The sequence below is a fragment of the Gasterosteus aculeatus genome, chromosome 4 (genome assembly GCF_964276395.1).
Source record: "Gasterosteus aculeatus chromosome 4, fGasAcu3.hap1.1, whole genome shotgun sequence".
Lineage (NCBI taxonomy): Eukaryota > Metazoa > Chordata > Actinopteri > Perciformes > Gasterosteidae > Gasterosteus > Gasterosteus aculeatus.
In genome coordinates, this window is record NC_135691.1 from 3456922 (window position 1) to 3480779 (window position 23858).

The following is a 23858-nucleotide window of genomic DNA, read 5'->3' on the forward strand; positions in this document are numbered from 1 at the left end:
ACTGGTCCGGCTCCGGGACCCACCAACACCCCTTCATGACAAGCCGCGACCCAAATCGAGGAACATTCTCAACTTCACAAATGTATTTAATGAAAATATGGTGCAGTTTGAACCTGAGAGAGTATGGAGACAGAATACGTACGCCAACACAAAAACAAACAAGCCAGCTGGTAGCGATGCTAGAGAGGGAACTATTCCCTACACTAAATTACCTAAGGACACAAGTTATTACAACATTGAAGAATCTTCAGCCATTTCAAACAAACTCAACAGCTTTCATGCACAAAAAAAAAGTCGAAAAAAGACTCAAATGACCTAACTTTAATAGATCTATGACAAACACTATGTCTTCAGGAGCAGCTTTTGCACAAATTCAAAATAAATTAAGTAAAAAGTGCAATTCAAAAGGATTCAGATGTACAAAATGAACGTCATCAGGAGCTAAATCCTGAAAAACATTGTGCTTTACAGACAATTAAGCAGCACTCACTTCAACCTGAGGGGAAAACTGACAGACGTGAGTCTGGAGGAATTTCTACTGGGAGAACTGGGGATGTTTTTTTGCTCTTGGCAAGAGTCTCAAAGTCTGGAGTTACAGTGGACAAGGTCAGTCTGAGGTCATGCTCGATGTCCAGTCTCTTCCTGTGTTTAGTCTCCAGCTGAACCAGAGCTGAGGAGCCACACTCACACAGACAGGTAGTGCTGAAGGGTAGCAGGGCTTTTACTGCTGGAGGGAAGGATACTCGCTGATCTGCACCACAACTGGGAGAGGCTCACCTCCGCGTACGGTCACATGACCGCTCCATCAGCTGACTCTCCGTTGCTTGGCAATGTGACACTTTCTATGTCGATTCCAAACGGGTCACGTATCCCCGTAAGTTTATTCAGACGCGTCGTGATTGTTTTCTCCATTACATTGTTGTCTGCCGTGCCAGAATGGTTTGACCCAACCTGGCACACGCTGCTGAAAAACATGGACACGGACGAGCCGGCAAAAAAAACGACATTCACACTGCATTAAAAAAAGTCCCTTCAGAATAAAATCACAGGATGAATTATTATTATTTATTTTTTTTAATTGAAATTTTTGTTTTCCCAGGCAAAGGCCATTAAAAACCGGTCCGCGACCCACCAGTTGAGAATCACTGTTTTGGAGCATTCCTCTAGATTCTGAAAACACTTTAAGAGCCAACATTTAGTTCCTTTAAAACACACGCGGTGCGGTTGTTTGGGCCCTAAAACGCTTGCGGGGAAACCTTCCTAACCTTTCCTTCAGCGAGCCCAGAGATCCGCTTATCACTTCTCAGATCAAGTCTGATCAGGACAGCGAGGTGTTGAGGTGTTTCCGTCTTCGCTCTTGACACTGTGATCCCTCTCGAGGGCGGTGCGAGGTCATCTATCGGGCCTCCTCGTTTCCGAAGAGTACACGCTGTCTGCCACCCCGAAGGCCGCCCGGAGCAGGCGTACACCTGGAAGAGGTATGCAGCGGGAATCCGATCCTCAGCTATCGGGTGTCGTGTTTGACGTCGGGCTCCCCGGTGCACCTTCTCGTCTGCAGAGTGGAGGTTTGCAGCCACTTACCACCGAGTTCTGGAAACCGCTGCAAAGATTCAAGGAAAAACAAGTGAAGCTGATATGAGGTCATAGGTGGAAAAAGAGAAGGAGAGCAGGTCTCACCCGTTAACGGATTGCATTTTACGCTCAAACGCTGGAGATCCGAGGAGATGAAACGCAACTAAAATCTCCTATAATCACTTTCACTCGCTTGAAAAGTTTAGTGTTTTCCCGTTTTTTGGATTCCAAAGAGACAAACATTAATAATGCATCTAAAAGCACAATGACGTCATACCTTTGAGACAGCTTTTGACTTCAAACATGAAAAAAGTGTCTTACTGTAATTGAATTAGCGCAATAAAGGATGCCAAACCCATCTTCTTCTTTACTAATATCACACGTGGGTCCTACCTCCTGGCAGCAGATGTGATGTAACATAATATTTGTAGGTATTATAACTGTGTGTCTCCTACGACACATCCTCAGGCGGAGATGAGAAGCGAAATGCCAGGATGTGGACGTGGAGAGCGGCTGCTTGGCTCGCTACGCGCTAATGCAGCCGTCGCGCATCGGTGGGCCGTGGCTCGAGCCGGAGAGGCCGCTTTCTGGCGTCCTCGTCCGCCGGCCCCCGTCGCACCGAGGCGTCGCAGTTGTGGGAGCAAATCCATCCGTCAACCGCGGAGCTTCAGCGGGGATTCTGTTTGGGGTTCGGACTTGTTGAAGTCCTTTTTAGCAAAGCGCCTCCCTTCAAAGTTTACTGGGCTGCGTCTGTCGGAAGGAACATTTCCACGTGTGAAGTTCTGAGCTCTTTTGGCCAGAAAAGTCGGCCAGTTTGTTTTTTTTGTTGCTCCCCGTGGACTTTTTATCATTATTATTATTATTTATTTATTTACTTTTGAAACGCCCACCTCGTCGTGGGGGTGACGCACCTTTCGGCCCTCCGTCTCTGGCGGTGTGACCACCCGCAGCTTCGACTTTAATTACATTCCTGGAATTTCAGACCTGTTTGGGAAGAGAGGGGGGGGGGGGGGGCGTCACGCTTGAGGACACAGTTGTTGTCGGCTCAGAGCTAGAAGCTTGTTAAAAATCACCTGTCTTCCTACCTGCCCGGAGTGACACCTGGTTTCCCAACGCACACACACACACACACACACACACACACGCAGCTAAAACTCACACTAAGCTCAGAAAATGGCTGTCGGCTCGTCCTCCTCACCTGCGCCATCGCTTTCCTGAATGGAAGCCACATTGGATACTGTGATCGCAGCGTTGTTCAAAGAGGAAGAAGAAGAAGACGACGAAGGGCTTAACCTGCTGCTGGAGGAAAGTGTGATGCCGTTTTTTTTTTTTTTTCTCCATTTATGATCAAGCCCTGACAGGAGGAGACCTGGAGGATTTATTGCACCTGGTCACATGCCGGCTGCCGGCTGCAGGCCTTGTTTGTAGAGCAGAAGCTCTCTTCAGTTTGTACGAAAGCATTTCAAAACAATTTCCTTTGTATTTGAAAGATTCTCTCTTCGGGGGGTGAGGATGATTTCAATCTCATTAAAAGAGAAAATACCACATTGGCAGCGTATTTCAGTTGACTAAAGCCTTTTATTTAATGTACATTCACTATTTTCTGACCAGGCAAGTTTAGTCAATGGCAAATTGCACATTATGTCATCTAATTTCCTTATCCTACCTTCAATAGTCCTTACCTGCATACATATTGCATCCATATGGGGGCTTTCGCTCGACCCATTAAAGGAAGAGGAATGGTACCGCTGAGGGGATCGTTACGGCTCCAAGCAAACCAAACTCAGTGGGAAGTCTTGGTTCTCGCTGGGACGGAGTCGATTGAGAAGGTAAAGCTGGATATTACAGCATGTGGGAATTAAATCAATATGTGATCGAAAGTAATTAAAAGAAAAAGCCCAATGGACGCGCTCAGAAGCCTGACGCCGATGTGTTCTTCCCTGCGTATTCACACACACACACACACACACACACACACACACACACACACACGTGTCTCGGTGGAACGGAGTCCAACAGGAAGTGGAACCGAGTCACTTGCAGAAAAGAAGGCCGAGCTTTAGCGGACCTCCCTGTGCTGCTTGATTGACAGGTGACCTCCGGGGGGGGGGGGGGCCGAGTGCAAAAACACCACAGTGATGAGCACTTAGTAGATGTTGACAAGTTGTTGACAAAAAGAAATCAGGATCCCAACCCCCCCAACCCACTTGAACCCGGTTGGAACAGAGCTGGAAGTCGCTGTTGGGACGCCGAGCACGTAGAGTTGACGTACGACTGACAGGCACTGAGACACCCCCCCCTCCTCTCAGGGGAGATCTTTCAGTGCCGTGACTTCCAGCTCCCACGAGGTGGAGGGTGGGGGGGGTCAGTCGTTCTCAATAAAACCTCAAGCAGCAGAATTTAGCCATATCACAATATCTTTGTGTTCCTTTGACGGAACCTTCGAGGCTCAGTGTGCATGAAAGATGGAGAAAAACAGGAAAAGGGGAATTTCAGTGGAGCACATCACACAGGTGGAGTTTTACCTACCCTGACATTACCACACGCGCACACACACACACACACACACACACACAGCTGAGTCTCCAGGTCACTTCAGTGTGGGTGTGTTTGGTAAATATGCCATCTCTGCCTCCCTGAGTCCAGGGAGAATGTTGAGCTTTCATTCGCCTGATTAAGGGGCGAGGACAAATATACCTTTAAAGCAGAGGCCCAGCTATACACACACACACACACACACACACGGAGACAACTTACTGCGTAGCCCCAACACAGGTGCTGTCCCACATGGGTCTTTCCAAAAAAAAGTTCCTCTAGTTTCCAGAGGAGGTTTGTGACATTCAGCGAGCATCCGCCATCTTCAGTCTGCGGTTCTTTTATTCAATCTGGACACTGAAGGGAAATGTACAGTAATAATTTAGATATTATAGCTGTTATATCTCCACCACCCAGTTGTGTGTGTGTGTGTGTGTGTGTGTGTGTCTGTCTGTGTGTGTTCTCCGCTTCGTCTCTTATTATCTCAAAGAAATACGGAAAAAAGGCAGGCAGCATCACACTTTTCATCATCACGCTTTATACTGAATCTAAATTCCTCTGCCGAGCGCACGCACACGCACGCACACACACACACACACACGCACACACACTCAATCCTCTCTGCTATTCATGGGCATGTACCGTGTTTCCGTTCTCCCCTTTTTCTCCCCATGTGACTCTCCTTCCTCCACCCCGACATGGTAATCTTCAATGGGTTTCACTATGTGTGGTCAGGCCTGTCGCTTCCAGATGAGCTCTGCTCCCCTGACGTGGTTGGATTGGTACATTATTTCATTTCCTCTCTTCAGATGCAGTCAGTCAGATGCAGCATCGGCCCATTTCTTTTCTTTCTTTTTTATCCAGTAAAGGGGTCAGGGTAACGGTGGTGATACGGTGGTGTGGTTGGGGCGGTTTTAGGGATGGGGGGTTAATACTAATATTAATCATATATATATTTTTTGCAACATGCTGTTAAATGTCCCTTTGACTGAATTGGCTGGTTAGAATTTGCTCTGGAGGAGCTTCTAGTTGTGATTTCCGGGGGTGAAACGAGTGCACATCCAGCCAGAAGCACTGCATGCAAAGTCCTTCCCGCTGAAAGCTGGAGCCTCCATGCCGACTTTTTACCGCGCACGCGACTGCTTTGGTGTGTTTTTGCTTGTGTGAGCCCGCGTCAGCCTCCGCTGCGTCACTCGTGACCATGCACACGCGTGTGCAAATGCATGTTTGCTGCTTGCAGGATCGGTGAAGCGATGGAGGAGAGGTTTTCTTTTTCTTCTCCTGTAACTGCTGCTGTTTGTTTGGGGGGTTGTGGGGGAGGGGGGGTACTGGATGCCGCCCGCTGTAGACACAAGGGCGGATTGATAGTAAACACACACACTCGGGGTCTAGTGGCTCTGCTGCTAACAAGCCCTTCATTAAGGCCGTCTGATGCGCTCACTGAGGAGCCTTTGTGGAAGTAGGAAGCGAAAAGCAACACCAGACAGATTTGACCCCCCGAACGCCGGCATGCGGTGGTTTCACCCCCTCCACCCCTGGAGAAGGGTTTTATTTTCATTGTGCCGAACAGGTTGTCCGACGGCACGCGCCACTTCTCGCCTCCTCCGGGGGAGTATATACATTTACATTTACTTCTACTGTGTGTGAGTGTGACTAGGAGGAATGTAAAGACCTTTGGAGGGTCCCCGTCTGCGCTTGTGGGGGGGTTTCAGTCCAGTGTGAACGCCTGTGTGTACGTATGCATTTCATCACATTATCTTTCGGGGTATTTCTTTTCACCACCATTATCTTTTTATCATTGTTAAATTCTAACACGTAAGGGCTAAAGGTTGTTACGTCACTATTTTGCACTCCCATCCGGATGTTTACTCTCCTTATTCCTCTCATGCGTTCTTGGTTGCCATGTTCTCGCGCTAAAACGTGTCAGGTGTGTTTGTGTAACCCCTGCCATCCTCATTTCTGTTCTGTTATTCTCTGCTGGATCTCGTTACCATTCGCTGCCCAATTTCCTCTCTGGGGGTGGTTCAGGTTTTGTGTCGTCTTATCTTACAACAGGGCCGCGCACACACGCAGTGCTGGACGCGCTGCGGCGTATCGCTCCGCGCGCGGATATGCGTCCAGCGTGGAGTCGCCTGTGTGTGGGGGGGGGAATGAGGTCGCCCCGACGACTGGGAGCAAAAGAAACGACTAAATGTAATACGGTGGTTTATAATCGCATCTTTATTCTGAGAAACCTACTTAGTAGAAAGCTAGACCATTAACCCGTATCAATTATTCACTGAGCATAATAACACTTGATGGCTTATTGTAGACCGTGAAACCTGAAGTGTGAAGTCAATGGTCCACTAATAAATACTGTTTAGTTAAATAAGTATTTATGAAGCTGTTTCTTCCCCTCTAATATGCTTGAGAGGCCTTATAGCAAAAATAAGGAGTCAGTAATCAAGTTTCCACTTCTGAATGTAGCCAGAATTAGTTTTATTCCTGATACAACAACCAAAAGGTACACTAAACCTGACAAAGAAGATCTCCACAAAGCTCAAACATTGATATCAAAGGCTTTGACTTAACTTTATTTTAGCAAACTCAGAGTCCGTTTGTCCATTCCTCTCCCCTTCATCTCCATTATACCAAACTCTTGAGTGGAACGAGGGCCTGATGGACCTCTTGGACCTAATGGACCCGGTCTGTTGTGTTGGTGACTCTCGTCCTCTGTGCTTTCAACTGAACCGACCCTCCATCTTCTCCTTCTCCTCCGTCAAAGTCTTTTTGGAGCGTTCCACAGGGGATGTCGATCTCCCTCCCTCTCCCTTTGGAGACGGACCCTTGAAGACCGACTTTTGGAGACGGGACCATTGGAGACGGGGCATTTGAGACCAACTTTTGAAGACGTACCTTTGGAGACGGACCTTTGTTCCACTTGAAGTTCCAAAGCAGACCAGCCTTATATTCCTGTGAATGTACGGCTGCATTTGACTCTCGTTGGCTGCATTTCCGAGGAGTTAAGTTAACATTCTTATACATGGTCACAAATGGATAGATCCATATCTTTTAATGTAATGTAAATACATACGACACCATGTAACAATGTAATCATATCGCAGACGTGAGGTCTGGTTTTCAGACGGGGTTTGACAACCACCAGAGGAAACTTGTCATTAGAGGAATATGTGGAAACGAGGATGTGGTGGGCGCTCCGATCCAGAATCTATCACTTTTCCAGCGACGCATTTTAGAAGCTCTGCGGCTCACGAGGATCTGCAGACATTTTATTAAGGGGGAATGACTGACACGAGGGTTTCCGCTGGCGTCGCAGGAAGGAGAGCAAGCCTCATGCTTCATGCTCCTGGCCCGGACAAGAGAGGTGATGAAGAAAGGTTGACCTTTGGGTTCAGATTGTTACCTTGTCATCATATCATATGACCCTGGCCCATGTCCGTGTTTTTCACTCACAACGTGACTTAATTCTTCATTTGTCGCGAATAAATGGCACCATTTATCGGATGTCACCGATAATGTTTGTTTGTACCGCCGGCGATTAAACACTGCTGATTAAACACGCTGAATAAAATGAGTCAGTGAACATTCGGCCGCGCTGGCACTGTACACTCTTTATTTTACTTTAAGCAGCTTTTTGCTGCGTCATCAACCCCCCCCCCCTTTGACCCGCTATCGGGCCCTTAAACTGGGGGCCTCTTGATGATTGCTTTTTTCTTGTGTATATATATGTGTGTGTGTGTGTGTTGGCTACGTGCCACCTTCAGGGGCTCTGCCCACATCACCAGAGAGCGACCGCCGATATGCATCAGCTCCGCCCGCTGCATCTCTCTAGGTAATCGCTGACATTATTTATGAAGGGAATGAAAAATACATTTTTTTAAAAAGAGAGAGATATCGTTTATTTGGCCTGGCACAAGTCAGCGCTCTAGGCCAACGCCCCCACCCTCACACACACACACACACACACACACACACACACACACACATATACACACACACATATACACACACACATATACACACACACACACTCACACACATCCCATTTCTGTGCATTGGCAGTACTCCTTCCTCTTTCTCCCTGCGGAGGGGCCAGCTTTAGGGGACTGCTTTTTTTAAGGGGTAACAAGGTGACTCTGGAGGTGTGTGTGTGTGTGTGTGTGTGTGTGTGTCGGGGGGGTCGGCGCTTGGACTTTTGGCTCCGGTCTAGGAATAAACTCTCTTTTGCTTTCCCTGTTTGCCGTTGTGGCTTTATCTTTATTTATTTCTTTAAGGTCTGTATACGGGCAAACACACAGCGGGAAACACTGGCTTGTTGATCAGCTAGACCAGCTCATAAACCCAGCGACCATGAATATCGGGGCCTGTGTGTGTGTGTGTGTGCGTGTGTGTGTGTGCGTGTGTGCGCTTCATAGCAGAGACATACCCGAGGGGTGTTTTTGGAAGTAAACAACCAAATAATTATTAGCTGTTGAGTCATGCGATTTGAAACTCGCCCTGTGAGTCTCGGCGTTAGTAAGAAATTACACTTCTGATTGTGCTGCAGCGTTTTTTCTGTTTGTGTTTATGGGCGCTGCTTGGAAACAAACACTAAATCACATTGTTCAACATGTGGCATCTCTCCGGGGGGGTGTAGGGGGGGTGGACGCATGGCCTCATTGTTTCGCATCATTATTACTGACAGGCCTAAATGAATTGAATGATGGGAGGCATTTACCCCGGCCCCGTGTGTTTACCCTGCCTAAATCATGTTGCTCGTTGGCTTGAAACAGTAGAGGGGGGGGGGGGGGGGGGGGGGTAGGCCTCACATCCTGACATCTGCAAAGCACCTGTCCCGAGCTGAGCCTGCTAGCTGGGCTAGAGCTCATTTACACAGTTATCTCTCCTTGTTTTACTATCCAAGCCTATAACAACACTCCGCTTTGTTTTCTCGCCGTCTCCCCGGGGTCTGTTTACTGGGCGGGTTCCGCGTCCTGGTTATCCGCTCATTAAAATGTGCAGACGTAAAATCTCTCTTAATATTGGGTATTTGAATGGTGTTTGAGAAGGATATCAACCGCTGAGAGGACTCTAATTTACAACTGGGCTGCACTTTAGCTTGTTAGGGTTTCACTCACTGTTACTTTACTGTTCATTTATATTCCACACAGTTTTTCCTTTACAACCTGCTCAGTCTTGCACTTTTCCTCCTTACCTCATTTTTACTTTTTATTTCATGTACATTTATGTAAATATTGTATTTTTATTTTTATTTTAAAATTGGTCGGCTTTCCGGAAAGGCAAGCACAAGAATTTCAATACAGAGATCCTGTTTCCATCTCTACATTATTATCGATATTTTCTCGATAAACTGCATTTCTTTTAACTACAGAAGATTGAATTTTGTACTTTTTTACATTTAGCTGTTTACGTTCTTACTTCTGCGCGACTCACTGGGGCGGAGCTTCTTAACCCGACCATGGGAGATTCACGTTGTGGTTTCGTGTCCTACAGGTGGCGCCAAAGACGCGCGTCGTGCTAACGGGTGTCGAAACTGAGCTTTTTGGTCCATCGGTTTTTATGTGGCCGCGCTGAGTGGAGGTCGGGATGAGGGGTCAGGTGGCACATTCACGTCCGTTTTACCGCGTTGGCAAAATTCGCCACTTACTTTGTTGTCGGCATCCAAAATGGACACAAATCGCAAACAACAAAAACAGACCGTAGACGAGAGTATCTGATTTGGTGTGGAGAACCTCATGGAGATGGAAGGGTTTGACATGTCGATGCTGACAAAACAATAAATGTGGGCTAATGACCCCCCCCCCCCCCCCCCCCACGTGTCCCATCCCTGGTTCATCTGGTCGCTGTACATTCAGCAGCATTCAGCGGCGGCCGTGGAGCAGTGAGCAGCGCCGCTTCATCCCAGTGAACAATACAAGCGCGCTCCCACAGTCACGTGACCGCCTGTCCCACTGACCCCCCCCCCCTCCCGCTATCAGCGCTCATACAAGGAGAATAGCTTCCTGCCGGAGGGTCAGAACAAAAGCCGTGGAGGAGAAGTGGTGCGCCGCTCCGCTGCCGCCTGCAGAATCTCCCAGAGGTCACTGCTCCGGGGTCGGCCGCTGCAGAGCGCCGAATTCACTCTTTTGAGTACAGAAAGATTAGAAACGTTGATTAAACAGACAACTTTTAAGTAATTTAATCCTATTATGTAACTCTTTACCTGCAGTATATCTCGTTATATTGAAAAGAAATGTTTTTTTTTTTAACAGCAGTCTGGTTGATTAATCTTCATATTTTTATAAGGCTCCCTTTGTTTGTTTGTAAGGTCACTCGTGTTCCAACAACATGTGCTTCTTTGGCCACAAAGTACATCTGACGCAGTCAGTAGGTGAATGTTTGTCCCTGGGGCCTATCACTACATTTCCAAAGGCTCTTTTCCAAAAGGGATAAGAGCCCAGTTTAGTGTCTTGTGGGGGAAAGCGGTTAGAATTGCGCTCAGCTTAGCGGTCCGGAGTCTTTATTTGCGAATGAGGGGAACTGAAATGTGCATGTTTTGTGATTAGTTGTTGCGATTTTACTCCTCGACCCGTGTAGTTGTTTGACGTTCTGTGACGCCCTTCGGCCTCTTTCACCGTGATCCAGCGGTGCTTGGTGGACGGAGCGCTTCGGGCCCGACAGCTGAGCGCCTGTGTGTCTGTTTCCCGTCCCAGATAGCGGCAGTATGCAGAGAGGCCGCCCTCCTCGCCCTGCAAGAGGACATCAAAGCTCAGCACGTCGAGGCCGGACACTTTGAAAGCGCCCTGAGGACGGTGGAGCCCCGGATCCCCGACTCTCTCATCCAGTCGTATATCAGCTATCAGCAGCGGCGGAGCGGCCTGAGCTTCTTCTGACTCGAGGGGCGGCTTTCTTGTGTGAAATAAAGAATTCTGTGTGTTGAACATTACTTCTTTTTTTGTAATTGTAGATGGAACAACATGTATGTAATAAATGCATTGTGTATATTCAGTTGTTTGCCTTGTTTTTAACAGTGAAATAGCGCCACGGCATAAAGATAAGTCACAAATGAGCTGATCAGCACAATAAATATAATGTTGTGTTGGTGCCACTTTGGGATATTTGTTAGTTTTTAATTTTTTTTTCTCAAGGAGACGAATGAGTAATTGCAACCATTCCATTATTGCTTAAATAATCCCCATCACAAAATAATTGTTATTATATGTATACGGCATTAAACAGTGGACTTTATCTGGAAAACCGCTGCACCTCCTTCAATAATCTCGAATGCGCTCCGAAACCAGTTCGGGGAACTGCTGCTCCACAGGAAACAACCCATCCGCGGCCGGTGCGTCCATCACCTCCATCCGTGGAAAATCACATAATTGCTGCAATCGTGAGATTTCCGTCCGCACTTCCGACCACTAAGAGCGGGGATCCGGGCGGCCATCTGTCGGTCTACCGGCTCTGCTTCATCCCCAACGAGCTGCGTTCTAAAAGGGCACAGAGCCGCTCACCGCACCTCGGTGCCCCTTTTTCCTTTTCTTTCTTTAAAGCATGTGCTGACCCGAGGAGACACTGGAGGTCATTCATCCATTGATTTTTCCATTTGAAAGGGATAAATTGACTTTGTATTGAACTTCCTTTTCTCATGGATCCGGATGTGGCGCATCCGCGACACCAATCAAACCAGACAGTCAGGAACAGAGGAGGGGGAGGTGGGGAGGGGGAGAGGAGAGGGGGGAGTCTTTCCCCTGCAGGGCTGCTTTTTTTCTTAAGGTGGACCCGGGCTAAACCCTCAAACCACCGGGCGTCTCTTCAAGTGATGAGGAAACATCCTTATCTCAGTTATCGTGGAACATTTGATTGCAAACTTCAATGCATAACATCCAAAGACATCCGGGTGATAACACCCCCCCCTCTCCACACACACACACACACACACACACACACACACACACACACACACACACACACACACACACACACACACACACACACTCACTGAATGGTCTTGACGGCAGACAGTGTGGTTCCAGCACCAGCGGGGGTCTTTTAATTGAGTCAGCTTTGCGGGGCTTCACGTGTTGGTAACTTAAAGTTGAGATGCCTTCAGGGCCCTGGATACAAACCATGTTAATAAAATATCCACAGCAACGTTTTGGAAATGCGCTGCGTTTTAGTTCAAGCCAGCCTTAAATTACAATTAGGCTCTTTGGTTTATTTCATGGTTTGTATTCATTATATTTCTATTGAGTTGTGTTGAACATACGACAATACGCATCACAATACCTCTGTTTCTCTATGTTGGTGTAATGCTTGTATTTATATCTGTTAAATGCTTATAATTACATACAACTGAGCAGACAAACGCTTCAAACTAATGTAAAATGTACAAAAACTGGGTTTTTAATGTTGTTTGTCTTGACGTAAATAAATGCCCCCCCCCCCCCCCGTCACATGCACCTCGTTCACATGGTTATTCATAACCCACAAGTCGGCAAAGCAGCCGAGGCGACCGAAGGGGGGGGCAAAAAGAAAGGAGGAGAAGCCGTTCCACCTTAAAGCGCGCGCACGTCTCCGTCCACATCTGCCCAATGAATCAGGAGCGGATGCGATGTATCCTTTTTCAGTGGACGCGGTGGCCAATGGGAGTCGGCCCTGCGGAGCCAACACCGAGCCGTGCGTCCCCATTCATTCAGAGCTGAACGGGCCCGCGGAGCCGAAGTGAGCGCAACGACGCTGCTGCTGCTGCTGCTGGGTTTTTCCCCCCCCCCTGTGTTGTTGCGCCAGCGCAGTTTCCCCGCGACAAACACGCGAGGTCCACCGCGGCTCCTCGAAGCCGGACGACGTCTTGGAATCTACACGCGCGCGCCTGACTTCTCCGACAACGTTTTTTTTTCAAATTTTATTTGAATTAATATTAGTATTATTTGTTGTCTGTTCCTGCGGGACTCCTCTATAAGTAGGTCGCCTACAAAACGGCCTCTCCCCCCCCCCTCCCCGCAAGTGCGCAGTCCGGGTTCCTTCCTCCCAGAGCTCCATCGTGGATTTACTTGGTTTTATTCTGGGACGAATTGCACGCGCAACCCGCGCTGAACTAAGACCACGAGAAGAGAACCACACTAGTAGTGATAAGGGAATACCGCGAAGGGATACGCTCCTACTTGGATTAACCGGCGGTGAACGTTATGCACCAGACTTCGTAGTCTCCGTCTGGACGTTGTCCCTTTTCCGTGGTGGATGGAGTTTTTGCAGCTGCTTGGTTGATGGATTCGACGTTATGGATGGTTGCACATAGGTACGTGTCTCCCGCACTGTTTCAGCCCTGTTTTAACGTGTAATGTGACGTCTTATTAAGCGCTAACAGCGCACGCAGCGCCGCAGTTTGCGCCGCTGTAGCGATTAACTTCTTTTTTTTTTTTGTTTTCACACCGCTGCAACGATCCAACCACTTTGCGTGACGTGTTGGTGTGTTTGACACGGACATTTCTGTTACACCCCCCCACCCGCCCCCACCGCGCCGACCCCCCGCTGTGGGTTTAAATGACTCTCCGCGGACGCGTCCTCGCGCCGTAACGAACACCCTTCCCCCCACGGCGCTTGTTTTCATTCATAAGTTGTCCCCGTCCGCGCGGACGCGTCCTCCAATGTCTCCTTATCTCCGGCTGCGCGCGTCTTCATAGGATCCCGTGAACGCGCCCTGTGCGGATAGCAAGGTGGTTCGTGCGCACTTCTCTCGCTATTCACAATTAATAGTTGTTGTTTTTGTTGTTGGGCAAAATAGATTATTTATTTTTTTCTCACTTTTCTCTGGGAGGTTTGACGCGTGTCTACGAAGGCTCAGACCCCACATTATTAATCGTGTTTACGGGGTGAAGATAAAAAAAATACCTCAAATGCGCTCCAAGAAGTCGCGGCGTGCTCCGATCGTTCATCAGGCAAAGTCCGTATTCTGTCGGAACTTGATCTGACCTTAGTTTCCTTCTCTATTTTTTGCGCTACTTTTGTCCCCTTCTTGGCGCAGTAATAGAATACTAAGTGCGGCAGCTCATTTAGTTCCCTTGGATCGCGTTCTCATCTCGTCGCCGCGGTGCATTTAAATGTTAACTAGTCATACACATGTAAATGAGGAGGGGACGTGTTTGTAGGTCCCACTGAAGTTTAGATGTGTGCATATTGGGGAGGAAGCTACGAAAAAGTACTTGTTTAATAGTCAACTTTCTTTCTCTGCCGGGTTGCCTCATTTAACGGGATCAAAAGTGTCATTTTGTCATCTTGACAGGACAACAACCATTCCGGGTCAACGTGCCCTCAAACAGCTCTGGTATTGCTCATTTGACTTCAAACTGCGTTGCGTTTTCTACTCCTGCGGAATCGTCCCGGTGTTGTTTAGAAGCAGCCTTGATGCTAACACTTTGAATTTGAATGTTCACCCCTCTTCCATCAGCATGTTGGCTCCGTCTGACCATGTCCCCTCCCTCCCTCCCTGCCTCTCCTTTGTCTCCCCCCCCCCCTCTCTGGCAGGTTTTCCGATGCATGCCAAGTCCACGGTGAATGTCGGAAGTGGTGATCCCCCCAGATGGAGCTCCAAAGTCAACATGGCCCCGGCGGTTCATTAGTGGTGATCCAGCAGCCTTCCCTAGAGAGCCGACAGAGGTCGGATTACGAGCGGGAGCTCCAGCATGCCGCCATTCTCTCCCTGGACCAAATCAAGGCCATCCGCTCCAACAACGAGTACACCGAGGGGCCCTCGGTGGCGCGGAGGCCCCCTGCGCCCCGCGTGGCCCCCAGGCCCCAGGACAAGCAGGAGAGGACTCACGAGGTCATCCTCGTCAATGTGAACAACAACTATGAGCGCCGGCCGTCAGGCGGCCACCACCACCACCACCACCACCACCAGGCCGGCGGCGGCGTGGTGGTGGCGGCGGGCGGGGGACAGCAGTACGGCGGGTCCCGGGCCCCGGGGCTCAGCCGCTCCACTAGCACAGGAAGTGCCGCTAGTTCAGGGAGCAACAGCAGCGCCTCCTCCGAACAGGGGCTCCTGGCCCGCTCGCCCCCCGCCCGGCCCGGCGCCAGCTTGCAGCACCACCACAGAGCGGAGCGGCCCGTTCGGACGCAGCCCAAGCCCAAGGCGCTCTCGCAGGGCCAGCAGGGACCCCACTTCCACCAGCCTCCGCCGGAGGCTCCGCTCAAGCCTCCGGGCAAGGGCAAGTCAGACTTCTCCGCCTCGGGCAAAGGGGTGGGGGCCGCCGGCCACCAGTTCATCTGCGAGCGCTGCGGCAAGTGCAAGTGCGGCGACTGCACGGCGCCCAGGAGCCTGCCGTCGTGCCTGGCGTGCAACGGCCAGTGCCTGTGCTCGGCCGAGAGCGCGCTGGAGCACGGCACCTGCATGTGCCTGGTCAAGGGCATCTTCTACCACTGCTCCAACGACGACGAGGGCGACTCGTGCGCCGACCAGCCCTGCTCGCTGTCACGCTCCCACTGCTGCTCCCGTTTCCTGTGCATGGGATTAATGTCGGTACTCTTCCCCTGTCTGCTGTGCTACCTGCCCGTCAAAGGGTGCCTGAAGGCGAGCCAGGGCTGCTACGACCGGGTCAACAGGCCCGGCTGCCGCTGCAAGAACTCCAACACTGTCTATTGCAAACTGGAGAGCTGGGCCCAACAGAGCCAGGAGAAACCCTCCTGATCGCCCCCCCCCCCCCCCCCCCGTTGTGTTTGTGGGAGACTCTCAATGTGGATCTTATGATGACAATGATAAGTCACAAATTAACGTTTAGCAAACACTCTGAGCGCCTCCCACCAGCCGCCCATCCTCGATGCGGGAACCTAAGGAGCTAAGCAGAGGAGTAACGAAAACCACTCGATTATTTTCATTTTTTTTTTCTGGATCAGGACCATGTTTTTTTACAGACCAGTGTTTGCCTTAACTGTTTCCATGTCTGTCCCCGGCTCGTCATTAAGTCTATTTTTTTTTTTTTTTTTTATGTATATGAATAAGTTTCTCTTCCGTTTTTAGGTAGGCAGTTTCCTCTGGTCCTGTGTGCCCAGGGGCAGCTGCCTCGCACCATCTGTGAAGGATGATCTACTATAGGGCAATTATGTAGCTGTTACCTGTTATTCATAGCAAGCAGGTATCTTTGAATTTATTGGTTTTCCTGCCACACTAAAACCGTGGTTCCTCTGCTCATGTTGCATTAACGAAAGCACATCCATCTCATAGTATTTCTTTTTTTTTTTTCTCCACTTGGATATGTTTCTCTCCTTCCACCCATCTGGACTCATCATACACATTTGGTGGCATTGTCACATGTTTGTTTGTTGTTGTTATTTTCTTCTTTATTTTTGTGTCAACTGTATGCTCAAAATCCATAAGAGGAATTCTGGCTATTTTTTAAAAGAAAAAAATGTCTGTTAAAACATTTTTTTTTTTTTTGATGTAAAAAATATTTATTATGTGAAGCTCTATTATTTTATGATATTTATTGCAAGAGACAGTCTTAAATTTACTCATGTCTGAATATAACAAAATATCAAATACTTAATGAAAAATTAAAGGGTGGCACAAAAGAAAACTATGTTAACTTTAATGCAGAAAATATATTAATTAATGAAAAAAACAGCCCTGTCTGGTGTCTTGATTGAGCTGCTGAGAAGACAGCGACCCTCTCGAGGAATGAAAGATCTCCTGATGGCTCATTTTAAGGCTTCAGGAGTTTGAGTTCAATGGCGAACAGCTAATCACTGTTTGTGTGTGTGTGTGTGTGTGTGTGTGTGTGCGCGCGCGCGCGCGCGCGTGTCTTTGTCTATGTTCATGCCGAGTGTGGAATTCCTGCTGGGGGGGAAAAAAAAAAAAAATCCAGCAGTGAGTAGAAACAGCTTGTAGCTTGAAATGTGGCTGTTTACATTCTCGGAGGGCTCCTTTGCTGCGATTCTCCTCGGCAACCTTGAAAGCTAAACAATGCAGGTCGTTGACACGATTAGCCCCGGAGCTACTAGCATCAACAGAGCCTGCATGTTTCCATGAGTTATGCTCGCAGGAAGTAGCTTCCCCCCCCCACCACCCACACACACTCTATGTCACCGCAGAACTACGCCATGCATTTCCCCGCGTGGGCTTTAATACAGCTCGATCGGGATGTTCCCAAACTCCCAAATGGTCTTCACATTGTGGAGGCCGACAGTGTGAGTGTGTGTGTGTGTGTGTGTGTGTGTCTTGGGAAACGAGAGGGACCATTACGAGCCGCCGGGCCACCTGTTCAGGGATAATAAACCGGGGCTATCAATGCTGGGCTTTTATGGCGTGGTTCCTGCACTAAAGGCAACGACAGGGGCGAACCCAGAGCCCACGTCCCCCCCCCACCCCATTTGGCCGCCTCTTTTTGTCAGTAAATTTATCACTTGGGAAGTCTGCCGCAAGCCCCCCTCCCCACACACACACACACACACACACACACACACACACACTGACACCCACTTCCCCCTTTTCACCTCTGGGCCCCCGGGGGGATGAGATCATCACTTTCAAAGTTGGTTGGTCAGCCAGTAATGCCAACAGTTGGGGAAACACAAACTGTGACCAGGAATTCCTCAGGGACAAAGAAGAAGGGAGAGAAATACTCGGGGGGGGGGGGTGTCAGGGTTGGGAAAACTGCAGAAAACAACGCAACTGGCGTCTGGAATCGGCTGCGTGCGACGGCGGCGCCCTCGGTAAAGCTCCGGGGCGACAGGACCGGGGATCTTTGCACTGGGTTCTGCCCGTTCGGGAGCTCGGACCCCCTCACAGGAAAAGCTGAGGCAGTTTAGCAAACGAGTTCTTAGGAGAAGCTGAAAGGTAAACGCGAGCCCAAAAGGAAGTATCTCGTTGCTTTTGTTAAGTTAGCTGACCATGCTTCCACCAGCATGCCGTCTCATAACCCGTCCGCCAGCCGCCTGCGTCGAATGAACCGTCCCCCCCCAAACGGGCCGTCTGTGCTTTCCCTTTTATTTTTTGGGGTGGAATGTACCTTTTGTTGCCTTGAATAGTGAAGAGCGGATTAGTGATTTGTCAATTTCCTGTTACCTTTCAGAGCTGCAATTCGAGCCCCGTTTGCTGCCGCCTCCTGGATGACGGCAAACAATAGGAGGCCTTTTTTTTCTTTTCGGGTTGCACTATAGCTCCCCTGCACGGATGAAGGCGGGCGGACGAGATCGTAGCTGCGTTCAGGAGGTGGTGGACAGGAAGCCGGTGTTTACTTGATATTTTCCAACCCTAAGCCAAATAAGGAAACGTATCCTACTCGCACCATTTCCAGAACTCGGCTGCGTTAAAGTCTCTGCTCATCCCGGGACCACGTGTGTGAGTCAGTAATTCAATGTTATGGTCACAAGGCCTCCCTCCTCCTTCGCTTTGCACTTGTTTCAGACTAAATTCAGCTGCTCCACACACCCACGTAACGCTATTTAGAGTCGTCAGGCTTGGCGGGTCTCTTGCTTTAGCTTTGGGGTTTTTACTTGGGGGGGAGGGGGGTGGTGTACAAGTGCAAACACGCATGACTACCAAGTGAGTCATGGTGGAACCTCCAACCCACACGTCCTACCGGGGCAGTCCTCCTCTGAGCCAGGGCACCGCGATGGAGCAGGATGCTCCATAAACAGTCATCCTCCACCTCCTCCGCCTTCCTCACCAAAAGGCCTGCTTCAGCTTCCCTCCGCCTCCTCATCTGGCTTTCATTATTTCACCCTCATGGCGTATAAATAGAAATTAGCAATCAGGGGAGACGTGGGGGTTAGTGGGTTTTGGAGAGGAAGGCGGCTTTTTTGGACTTCAGCATAACGACCAAAGTTTATGGAAGTTATCTTCTCAGATATTCGTTTTTTTGGATGAAGTCGGCGTGCTGGAGGGACATGTGAGAGCCGATGTGTTTAGAAACGGCTCCAACATCCACATTCGGCCTCCACGGGATTAAAATCCCATTGCAAAAAAACATTAGACGGTCATAAAACATTTGAGTGCAGGTCCTGATGAAGTAATTCACCATTTCCAAAATGTAAACATCTCGGTAAATAAGAAAGTTCGCCGCGTGTTTGCCTCGACCACCCTGCATTTCAGAGTTCATATAACAGCTTTTGGTTTGGAGAATGTTCTCAATCCACAGAGGAACATGTAATCCTTCAATTCAACCTAAAACGTCAAAATCCCCCAACTGGGAGATACGATCTCGTCACCTAAGAGAGATGATGTTATAAAGACGCGTCGGCACGACAACGGAAAAGGTCGACTGACTTTGCAGATCTGAGAGAGGTGATTGTAGACTGGAGTTCCTACTGTGGTTCGTGCAGAAAATAAATCTCAAAAAATGTCACGGAGGGATGTTCTGAGCGAAGGTAATCCCTTACAAATACAAATGAACCCGACTGCTCAGCAGCTGGGAAAACAAGTTCCGTTTGAAGCTGAAAAACACTTCTATTCACATGTAAAAAAAAAGTTTCCTATGCGATTTCTGCCTCCACATCAAAACTTTACTAGGTATCTTAGTCCCGCTGAAACGTATAGAAGACTCCGGTTAGATGCCACTGGCTGCTTCCTGTTTGTCAGACGAGTGATTCGTACACGGTCGTTAGGTGTCCCAGTTCCTCCCCGGGACCCATAAAGGGCCCGCGGGGGGACGACCCGGTGTTTTATCAGGTGTTGAGGGCCATTCAGGACGGAGGTGTTTCATTGGGGCTTGAGCCCCTTAAGCTTTTGCTCCTGGGTGCACACGCCCACCCACAGGAACTGTGGCGTAAAACCTTCACACACACACACACACACACACACACACCCCTCCTACCCTACTTATGTGTGTTTGCAGCGTTACCAGCTATCTGATACCACATTCTTCTCCCCGAGCCCCCTTCCTGTCGCTCGTCTTTGTGTGCCGTTTTATAGACAAAGGCCGGTTGGAGCGGGCGGCGGCGGCGGCAATGAGAAAGGGGGAGGAGCCCCGCTGCTCAATGCAACAACACACGACCCTTGGCAAGCGTTCAATTGGCTCCTTTTTTTTTAATAATTAATGGTCGGGCGTTATTTTTTTCGGGCCACGGACGGGATTCCGCTCTTGACAAATGGCTCCTGTCTCATCGGGGCGATTGACTCATCAGTATTCAAAGTGTCACTTCTTTCCTGCGAAGTTGCGCGCGAAGGCCTTTGGCAGCTGCGGCGGCCCCCAATAGGCCGGCTTGTGATTTCGTATTCCGCCCGCTAATTAAACCAGCGGGGCGTTCGTCTCAGTGTCCAAACTGGAGACGGACACTGGTCGAGAGGCGTTCGATTTGCTCAGAGCGGTTTAAGGGAGGCCCGGAGCTCACGGTGGGGGGGGGGGGGGGGGGGGGGGGGGGGTTGTATTTTTTTATTCAACTGTCCCAAAAAAAATCTGAATTTACACGAAAATCTTCACCGTAGCGTCAAAGGAAAATGGGCCAGGAAGTGGTCAAGGAGCCTGCGCGTCGCCGTGTCTGTTAGCTGTTTCTCACGCGGCCCGACTGACAACATCGCGTCCTTGTCCCCCTTTTTTTTAACGGCCTCGGGGGACCGTTTTGTGTGCTCGCTGCGGCATTCCAGGCCCCCTACAAACACTTTTGTTCAGTTCCTCCCTTTGATATCCCAACCGAGGACAACATAAAGCAGCACCACATACGCACGTCAGATAAATAGCGGCAGATAGACGGACTGATGGACAGATTTGCGTGCGTCTGGAGGAGGAGGAAGGAGAAGCTCATTCTTCATCCACCCTTTCCTCCCCATTCATTCCCTCCTCTTCTTCTTTTTTTTTTTTCAGATTAGACTATGCATCCAGACAGATGGTTCCCGTCTGCTGGCCTTTTTCAATTCACTTCCTCTCCTCACAGACAGCCCCCCCCCCCCTCCTCCCCCCACACTTCTGCTGTCTCCCTCCCTCCCCTCCCTTCACCCTCCCCCCCCCCTCAACGGCTCCTCTGTTATGTGGCCAGAAATAATCTTTTATTGCCCAGTTGTTCGGAAGTGACCTCCTGCCCTTGATTAGATAGGGCCAAGTCCTATCACACGATTGTGTTTGAGCTGGCGGGCTGACCCCCCCCCCCCCAAAGCACACACACACACACACACACACACCATACTCACCCCTCCCACACCAGCCCCATCCTTTTTTCCAACCCCCCCCCGTCCCTCTCTCACCGCCGGGGGCCCTGGTGATCCTGTGTGAGGGGACAACAATGGGGGGCTTTACTCCCGTCCGGCTCTTCACGGCTGGGGGGCAACCGGGTGGGGGTCATGAGGGGACTTTCTTTTTTATTTCCATCAGTCAGGCTAGTCCCCGGGTAGGAAGTTGCAACCCTCACTCCCTCCATGACCCCCCCCCCGCCCCCCCCCCAACGCCCCCATCCCATCACCAGTACGGTGGTTAACCTGACAGTTGCTGCTAACCCTTCGACCCACCACTCCTCCTCCTTGCTGATGACCCCCCCCCCCCCCCCCCCCCCGACACAGATAGATCAGTGGACCTTTGAGTCTGTGTAGTGGACTGACAGGTGAGGCTCACTGAGATATTCGGCCATTAAGTTTTCAAACTTGTTTGGGATTCAATTCTTGTGTTTTATTTTTACCAAAATAAAATATAAATCTGAATGAAAAAGACGAGCTCAATCGTTAGCCCGCTTTTCAGTATTTAATGATCTTTTCCTATTGGTTTCCTGTGAAGAGAATATATTCTGAAAGGACGCCTGCAGCGAGGAGGAAGTGACACGTGTTGAGGATGAAGAACGAAAACAAGCAGCAACGCCTCATCATCTCTGATCAATAACTCACATTCAAGTGCTTTACACCCAGAAGAATGTGTCGAAAGCTTTCTCTGCTCTTAAATCACATGATATATATGAGTGATATTTCACTGACACGCAGTAAAAGTAGGCGTCGTGGTTTCAAGCACCCGGCTGTCGAGTGGAGCAGTTTCCCGACTGGAGACTCGACCTCCACACGCGACTCCTTTTCCGCTGCGGGTTTGCATCCGTCAATCGTGTGACGTCACAAACCAGTTTAATTAGTTTTAACAAGAGACTGAGCAATCAAACCGCTGTCTCGATCAAAGACACAGCACAAAGTAGCCGCTTACTTTTAACGTAAACTGTTTTTCTGACTTTACATCGGGGCAAACAACTCCGGTGTAGAAGCAGACGTTATTTTTTTCTTTGCTTGTTTGCCTCCTTGTCCTCCGGAGCCGTAAAGCCATAACAAAACCCTCGGTGTCCGGTTTCTCTTTCGGAATGAAGGCCGGGCGGAGTGAATGGAGGGGAGAATAGACAGGAAGACAACTCTGATTACCTCCATAAAGGAGGTTGACCTCACGTCCCTCTGCTGCTGCTGCTTCTTCTTCCTCGCCGCCTTTTTCTACGCTTCAGCCACGATGCTCCAACTGAAAACGCAGCGAGGTTCTATTTTTTACCCTTCTTATTAAAGATAACAAATGTAACCGTCAACGTAGCCCCACCGAGGTGAAATTACGTGATACGATTACAGAGACAATATTTCTGCACCTCCATAAGTCCTAATGGAAATCCTTCCATCTGCAGCCTAAATAAAAGACCAAGCAGATAGATGCTCAGATGGGACGCCGCTGGTTCTCCGTGTAGTTCCTTCAAAATGTTTTTAATAAGAACTTAACTGGCTGTTTACAGTGAACGAGACAGGCCTCCCTCTCTCCAGGGTCTCCAGCCCCCAAATCCAAAGCATTAGGGGAGGGGGGGTCCTGAACAGGAAGCTTATGAGCCCCCCCCTCCCCCTTCTTCCTTTTATCCCCCCCCCATGCTGTAAGAAGGGGGGGGAGGCTCTAGATCAAAGGGAAGGGACACAGAAAAGGCTTATCTGTTGTTGATTTTAGGCTTACGCTCAAGCACACGGTCCTAGAAATGTGTCAAGGAATTACAGGGTTGGATCATTGAATCTGCCCCTTTCATCCTTTTTTAATGCGTTTATTCTTTGAAACCAGGGTGCGAGGAGGAGGAGGAGGAGGAGGAGGAGGAGGGGGGGGGGTGGGGGCAACGAAAGGCAACGTGTAAGGGAAAATGAGGTGTTGAGTAAACAATCGCGCATGAAATAGCAAATTGTTTCACAAACTGACCCCCATCGACTGGCGGCTCTCTGTTGGCGCCCTTTGGCGAATTTGCCTTCTTGCTCTGTCAAAAAAAAAACACCCAGTAGATTTAAATGGCTTCTCTCTTCTTCTCTGCGGGCTCTTTAACATTTCAATTTCCAACTCTGCAAGAGGTACGATTCTATCTCCTCCTCCCTCAATGGCTGCATTATGCCGAAGGGGAAATTGGACCTTAAGGGCAGGCGCTTTCCCTGCTGTAGATCTTATTAAGTACGTACCTCCATAATACAACCCAGCTTGACTCTCTGAGACCACACCCCTTCACAGAAACTGACCTGTCAATCACGGCTCCCGGCGAGGATCGGACATGGCCAACCGAGGCGTGATTGGCACGTCGTAGGCCGGCTCTGAGGGAGTATTCAGAAATGCTGGTGTACCACCGGGAGAAATTATTTTCCACACCATTGCTCAGGAGTGTTGTGTGTGTGTGTGAGTTAAGTTTATAGGCCGCCACACTAAGCAGTTTCAGTGACGAGAAGCGAGGGTGGATGTCAGCCATTAAATGCGTGGCGTCCCGTACGCCGTCCTGCACTCCATCCTGTGGGACGGGGCCGGCGCTTCAGGGGTTCCCCAACTCTCTCTGTGGACGCACTTTTCCAATGTCATTTCCCTTGCAGCTCCAAATTG

General features: G+C 49.5%; 2 protein-coding genes across 3 annotated transcripts in view; both read left to right on the plus strand.

The window, feature by feature from the left end:
• Positions 1 to 11094, plus strand: part of afg2a (AAA ATPase AFG2A) — a 69365-nt gene extending 58271 nt beyond the window's left edge. Inside the window, exon 17 of the mRNA XM_040173649.2 lies at positions 10800 to 11094. Coding sequence (XP_040029583.2) covers positions 10800 to 10979 — 180 coding nt within the window. The 3' untranslated portion in view covers positions 10980 to 11094. The remainder of the gene's footprint in view (positions 1 to 10799) is intronic.
• A 1581-nt stretch (positions 11095 to 12675) lies between these two features.
• Positions 12676 to 16610, plus strand: spry1 (sprouty homolog 1, antagonist of FGF signaling (Drosophila)). Of its 2 annotated transcripts, none has more exons than XM_040174903.2 (2): positions 12676 to 13384; positions 14611 to 16610. In XM_040174903.2, the coding sequence occupies exon 2, from the start codon at positions 14666 to 14668 to the stop codon at positions 15770 to 15772; it is 1107 nt and encodes a 368-aa protein (XP_040030837.2). In that variant the 5' UTR covers positions 12676 to 13384; positions 14611 to 14665; the 3' UTR covers positions 15773 to 16610. The 2 variants fall into 2 exon arrangements, with proteins under 2 accessions (XP_040030837.2, XP_077958067.1); XM_078101941.1 differs by lacking the exon at positions 12676 to 13384 and adding an exon at positions 13613 to 13802.
• Positions 16611 to 23858: the final 7248 nt, after the last annotated feature.